The sequence below is a fragment of the Elephantulus edwardii genome, unplaced genomic scaffold, assembly GCF_000299155.1.
Source record: "Elephantulus edwardii isolate Elephantulus edwardi_28Jun2011 unplaced genomic scaffold, EleEdw1.0 scaffold00049, whole genome shotgun sequence".
NCBI classification, from domain to species: domain Eukaryota; kingdom Metazoa; phylum Chordata; class Mammalia; order Macroscelidea; family Macroscelididae; genus Elephantulus; species Elephantulus edwardii.
The window spans coordinates 8,703,654-8,710,674 of record NW_006399799.1 but is presented as its reverse complement, the minus strand read 5'-3'; the positions used below and the strand labels follow the sequence as shown (position 1 = coordinate 8,710,674).

General features: G+C 40.5%; 1 protein-coding gene across 2 annotated transcripts in view; it reads right to left on the bottom strand.

Moving 5' to 3' along the window:
- Nucleotides 1-1,609: 1,609 nt before the first annotated feature.
- The window catches only part of SF3A3 (splicing factor 3a, subunit 3, 60kDa), a 29,641-nt gene continuing 24,229 nt past the window's right edge, over nt 1,610-7,021 (bottom strand). Inside the window, exons 16-17 of one of the 2 annotated variants that reach the window (XM_006886471.1) lie at nt 2,866-2,921; nt 1,610-1,889 (exon numbers count right to left, since the gene is read on the bottom strand). In XM_006886471.1, the coding sequence (XP_006886533.1) occupies nt 1,812-1,889; nt 2,866-2,921 (134 nt within the window). In that variant the 3' untranslated portion in view covers nt 1,610-1,811. The remainder of the gene's footprint in view (nt 1,890-2,865; nt 2,922-7,021) is intronic. The other variant, XM_006886472.1, reaches the window with a different exon arrangement.

The following is a 7,021-nucleotide window of genomic DNA, read 5'->3' as shown; positions in this document are numbered from 1 at the left end:
CTAGGGCTTCGTCTAACATACTTTGGACATGTTGTAAGGAGGGACCGGTCCTTGGAGAGGGACATCATACTTGGGAGGGTGGAGGGACAGCACAGGAGGGGAAGACTATGAGATAGATTGATTCATTGACTGGGGTAATTGGTATGGGTGTGCTGGAGCCAGTGTGATTGGCACAGGATAGAGCAGGGTTTAGGGCTGTTATACATAGGGTCGCTATGAGTTGCAAGTGACTGGACGGCATATAACAACAAGAAGCCACCAAAGCTCCCTCCACTTGCACTACTTTACTACTACTACACTAGCACTTTAAGAGTTTGATAGTCGCAGTTTGAATCCAGCAGATGCTCTGGAAAAAGGGCAATTTCCTCCTGTGCCAGCTGGATGTTTCAATGGCAAATGAGTGAAGGAAAAAAAAAACCAAACCAAACAAAGAAACCCACAAAAAGTTTGATTGCATGTTTTTTCCCAAAGCTACACATCTTTTGATTTTTTAAATTTTATTCTTTTTGTATGTGTACCGTCAAATCAGACCTGACTGGTACATGAGATTGCCCCTCCTTCTCAAGCAGTGCATCTGGTGGATTCAAACCACGTACTTCTAGAATTGCAGTGCAGCTTCTTACACTAGGTGACCAGAGCTTCCTATCTTTTGATTTCTTGACCATCATGTTGATTGTAGGATCCAAGTAAATTGAAATGACTGATAACCTCAGTCTACCTCTATCTATCATGATGTTGCCTATCAGAACAGTGGTGAGGATTTTGTATTCTTGATGTTGAGATGTAATCCATATTGAAGGCTGCAGTCTTTGAGCTTCTGCAGCAAGTCCTTACTTTCAGCAAGTGAGGTTGTATCATCTGCATAAGGTTATTAAGAAGTCACCCTCCCATCCTGATACCACTTCATAAAGATTTCTTCATAAAGCCCAGCTTCTCAAATTCTTTGATCAGCACTATGGCCACTTTTAAAGGCAAATATGGAGCCCTGGTGTTGCAGTGGTTAAATAACATGACTGCTTACCAACAGGCTGGGGGTCTAAAACCAGTGCCACTCCACAGGAGTTAGATGCTAGTCTGCTTCCAGATTACAGCCCTGGAAATGCTAGGGAGCAGTTCTATTCTGTCCTACCGAATCACAGGGGTGGAAAGGATAGAACACAATAAAAAGTCACATAGGAGTTTTGTAGAGGAAATAGGATAATCAAAGTACAAATTCATTCTGAACTCAGAGCAAAGAGATGACGGTGGTCTTAGCTCAGCTGTGTTGCAGGCTGCAAAGGAGTGGTCAGGGGGAAGAGCTGCAGAGCCAGGATATTTAGAAAGGCAAACTTTGGTGTTACAACTTTGACCTCCAGAGAGCTCTTGGCAAGTTCTCCCCACCTTTCCCCAGTGTGTGTGCATGGATGAATGACTCACCATGACTTACCTTGGTTCTTACTAATTTAGTGAAGTGGCAGCAAAAGGGAGAAGAGAAGAGATTAAGTCCCGTCTACCTAAATGTAATAGGTGCTTGGTGAACCTTAGAGCTGACACGTAATTTGGTGGGAAAGGGGTAAGGATGTGCTGAGAACTAAAGGATTAACTCTGGGCTTCAAAACAAGATACTTTCAGAACAAATGCTGGTTTTATTTTCTGACAATTCTTTTAATATAAAACACATATCAACCCTGCAATCTGCCAGCACGCCTTGTTTTCACAAGATGCATGCGAGGCCACAAGACTACGTAGCAAAGAGTCCTTAGGAGCATTTTGTGAGGAAAAGTACAAAAAGTCAATCTCTGGGGAGCTTGGAACAGAGATAAATTTCAACACTAGAGCAGTCCTTGTCTTTTCAGATCCTCGTACGTCTTCTTATTCACAACATTCCCACTGGAGTCTTCATACTCTTCCTAAAAAGGAAGGAGGTTACACATTGTGAGCTACATGCCCCGAGGGAAATGTCTGGAACTAATTTCTGGGCACTTTTGCTCACTCTGGCCTGACTCCACAGGCACATCTTGGTACTCCAATTTCTATGTTCATCTAAGACAGCTCTTCTCAACTGGGGTCCCACAGAGAATAAGTCCTACTGCCCTGAGGCATCTTTCTATGGTGAATTAACTTCTTTGCTAGAGAGCTAGACTGGTACAAGTTATGACCTATCCTTGGAAGATGTGAGGAAATCACCATTCACATCACCTTCTGCTCCAAATGAGGAAATCTCGAGTGGAGAAAAGCTGATCTAGACAACAGTTTTCAAATAATTTCCAAGCCTGTTGATGAGGCCTAGGGAGGCAAAGATTGATCTTTCCTACAGACAAGTTCTGCTTTATTCAGTTTTATATATAGAAGTTCCCCATCACATTTTTCCAAAGGATTTTGTGGTTTTAAAACAAAAATACTGAAAACCACTGACCTAAGAGAAAGGAAAACTTGCCTGTCATTGTGGGATTGGGATGAGTTACTACTACACTTCCCATACACATCATCCTCCATCTCTGAAACCTGCTGTTGAAGCACAAGTATTCAGCAAGAATGGTCCTCAACCCCTACCAGAGGATCACCTTGCATCAGATACTTTCCTCAAATGAGACTGAACATAAAGATTCTCAACTTTCTGGCTTAGGGTCCCTGTTGTAGGACAAAATTTTGAGTACTCCTGCTTGCCACGACAAAAGGAAGTGGATACAACTTATCTTAAGAGAGAGATTTAAAGTCAAGAATATTAAAATACTACCAATCAGGCTTACATGTCAAGAGCTACAGTTTGTATCTATTATAACCAATTTATGTTAGATGCTACCAAGACCAAGGACCCTCCTTTCCCTTCTTCTACATGATGAAAAAGCTCCATCACTTGATGCCATCCCCAATGTTTGCACTCACCTCAGTGTCGGGCTGCCATCGTTCTGATGCCTTCTGCAGCTTCAGCTTGGCCCACACTACGAGATAAGAAACAAGCAGCAGTCAAGATGAAATATGAAGCCACCAGGGACAGTGTTATAACTCCCATCCTCTCCTTTAAGGAGTTCTGGTGGCCTAATGGTAGGAATCGGCACTGCAATACTGAAGGCATGCACTTCAAATCCACTAGCTGCTCCACGGGAGAAGAATGGACAACTTTCTCCCGTGGGGTTAACTGCCTCTGAAAACCCACTGGAGGGTAAGCAATGGGTCAGATCTGACTTGATGGTACTCAACACCACCACCCTCTCCTTTTTTAGGGCTTCCCTAATTAGTCAGGAATTATTTAAGCCCTAACTATAAAATCTTCAGCAATATTTTGCTTGTATGTGATATTCGTGACATTGTTTGATAATTTTCACATTCTGTTGGATCACCTTTCCTGGGAATAGGAACTTACATGCATCTCTTCCAGTAAATTAGCCAGGCAGATATCCCCCAAACTGCCTGGCATATACTTGTGAGCACATCCAGGACGGCATCTACTCGGTGAAACACATCACCTAGTGACCCATCAATTCCTGGGGCCATATTTTTTGTCAATGCACTTTGTGCAGTGTGAACTGCTTCATCACCAATTTGGATATGGTACATCTCCAAATATTTCAGTGCAAGCCAATTCTTTTTGGTACAGTGATTCTGTGTATACTATCTTCTTCTGATGCTTCCTGATCATTCAAGATTTTGCCCACAGCAACCCTCGGTATTTCAACTTGAGGCGTAAATTCATTTTTCAGTTCTTTAGGATTGAAAAATACCAAGTGAGTGTTTTCCTTTTTATTCTCCAACTCCAGCACTCTGTACATTTCATTGTAATACTTTGTTTTGTCCTCTCAAGCTACCTTATGAAATCTTCTATTCAGCTCTTTTACTTCAGCATCTCTTTCCTTTGTTTTTGTTCTGGCTTTTTGATGCTCTAGTGCAAATTTCAATCTCCTCTGATATGCTTGTGTTTTTTCATTTTCTTCTTTTTAGTGACTGACCTTTTGCTCTCTTCATGGATGATATCCTTGCATCCCACAATTTTTCTGGTGTCCGATCACTGGTATTCAGTGCCTCAAACCTATTCTTAATATGATTTTTAAAAATTAGATGGAAAAAACCTCAAGGTCATATTTTGGTTGTCCTGGACTTGTTTTAATATTTTTTCAGCTTTAATTTGAACCTGCACATGAGTAATTGATAGTCTGTACCACAACTGCACCTGGCTTGGTTTTGACTGCTAATATTGACCTCCTCTACTGATATCACATATAAGCTAAGTATGCTGGAGACAATTAAAAAATGGTTAGAAGAGTACACAGAACTGTCAGAAGTTCAAGCTGGGTTCAGAAGAGGTTGTGTCACCATGGATATCACTGCTGATAGCAGATGGATCCTAGATCATAACAAATTATGGTTAACATTGAGAGGAAACATTGAGAGGAAAGAGAATCTCAAACACTTGCTCAATACGAAACCTAACCAACAGGCTGCTGTGTGAATGGAGCAAGGGAACACGACATGGTTTAAAATGAAGAAAGTGTCCATTAGGCTTGTATACTCTCTCCATATCTATTTAATCTATATACTGAGCAAATTATTCCAGAAGCTATACATTATGAAGAATATTGCATCAGAATTGGAGGAAGAGTCATCACAACCTAAGTTATGTAGACGACACAACCTTATATGCTCAAAGTGAACACCTTGAAGTGCTTGCTGCAAAAGATTAAAGACCACGGAATTCAATATCGATTGCATCTCAATGTCAAAAGAAACAAAAATTCTCTGGTGGCCTAGTGGCAAGGAGCTGCAACTACAATCCCAGAGGCGCACGGTTCGAATCCACCAGATGCTCTGCCGGGGAAGGAGGAGGAATCTCCTCCTGTACCAGTCAGATCTGATTTGACGGTACACGCACACAAAAATTTAAAAAAAAAAAAAGAAAGAAAGAAACAAAAATTCTCACCACTGGATTGATGGGCATAATAAATAGATGGAGTAAAAAGTGAAACTATCAACGACTTCATCTTACTTGGATCCACAACCAACACCCTTCTGTGTCTCACATACTCTGGGCATGTTGCTAGGAAAGGGTATTCGTCGGAGAAGAACATCATGCTTGTGAAGGTGGAGAGTCGGTAAAACACAGGAAGATCCTCAACCAGATGGATTGACACAGTGGCTGCATCAATGGGCTCAAGTATGTCAGAGATGGTTAGGATGGCAGAGGATAGGGCAGGGTTCAGGTCTGTTGTTCATGGAGTCACTATGAACTGTACTCAACCTGACAGCATCCAACAATAGGGCTTGTTACAATAATAATACAACAATAATAATAATAGGGCTTGTTTGCCCTATTACACTGGAATTTTCATTTTGCTCTGAAGGAAAATTAGATCAAATCTAGCTAAAGATCCAATAAATTAGAAAACTTAAGCTCTTGAAAAACTTAATTGATATGGCACAAAGTGGTCTGTCTTTGTGGTTATAAGAAAGTAGGGAAATACTGTCAAATAAAGCTACTTAAAGTCTGATGCAAACGTATCAGAGAAAAAGAGGCACGGCACCACAGACAAAGAGCCTAAAAGGTAAGAGGGCTCAACAAAATTAGAGATATTAAAAACAAAATTCTGGCAGTTCAATGATAAATTATCCCACAAACAAGAAAAAAGAGCTGTAGAAACCACTACAAAGGAGAGCAAGCAAGTAAGGCAGACACACAGGGAAAGAATTACACAAGTCTTAATTAAGAATGATGCCAAGATGAATAGAGGTCACAAAGTCAATGTTATAAACACTATACATTGATGAGAAGTGACTGGAACTTAAAAACTTGAGAGCAGTATCTAAGGTGCAGTCATGGACCTTCCAAACGTCAAACTTCCACAACCCTAAAAGCAAGAACTAGATGGCGCTCAGCTACCACTACTGCTAGGTCCTGGACAGTGGGAGGTAAACGCAGCTCACAACTCAGAATCATAAAGATGGCCAGGCTGGCTGATTTGAAAGAGACTAGTAGAAATTCATAGACAATGGTTCTTAGCTACCCTCTGAGACTGGAACTGAACTCACCTCTGTGGCACAACTTTTCGTCAGACAACAGCTGACAGATCTACAAGATGAACTGTGAGATCAAGGAGGCACTTAATACTTAAAACAATCAACCACACAAGAACATAGGCCAGCATATGCCCACGAATACAGTTTAGAAGGCAGGAAGGGAGAGGATGAAAGGATGAAGGGAAACAGAATCACACAGAGTGAATCACCCAAGAGTGCGAAAACAAAGGTGGGGACTAACACTATCGTGAAACAAAGTATGTATGAAGGAGGGCTGGCACTTCTTTCATTGGAAACTGAGGTTAACAGAAGAAATAAGAAGATGAAGGTGCATCTACAGAGGGAAGCAAAGCGGAATAAGCCTATTAAATGCTTAAAAAGCAAAAAGCTGTACTTAAGACTTAATAAAAAAGAATAACACCATTTATAATAAATAAAGACAAACACCACCTGAAAGTGGGGGGATTAATGAGAAAATAATAAGTCTACAAATACTCTTATAGAAGGTAGGGAAAAATGGAAGGAGAAACTGACAATACTGAGACAGACATAAAACTATATTTAAAATGCTACTGAGAGAAATTAAAAATACAAAAAGAAGCCATCATAAACAGAGCTAGCAAAACAAAGACTTAGCAATAATAAAAACATGCACATAAACTGGTTAACTTAGACAACTAAATAAGGACATCTGAGAATATGGAATATGAGATTCATAAGCCTACCAAGAATATTTCAGGAAACAACCCAAAGCGTCCTAAAAATTTCTGATCATTTAACATACAATTTCTTTCCTGAACAACTAACTTCTAACGATGACCCACAACATAATGAAGATATTTCAAGCACGGCAATTATGTTATATTGCAGAGAAAAGATTTATAGGACAGACATGGGTATGATATGGCCTTTTCCACATGTAAGTTATGTGACCTTGAGGAAATGACCTAACTTTTCTGGGTTGTAGCCTCCTCATTTGAACATGCAAGTAGCACCCACTGCTTCATGGGTTGGTATAAGGATTAAACAAGTG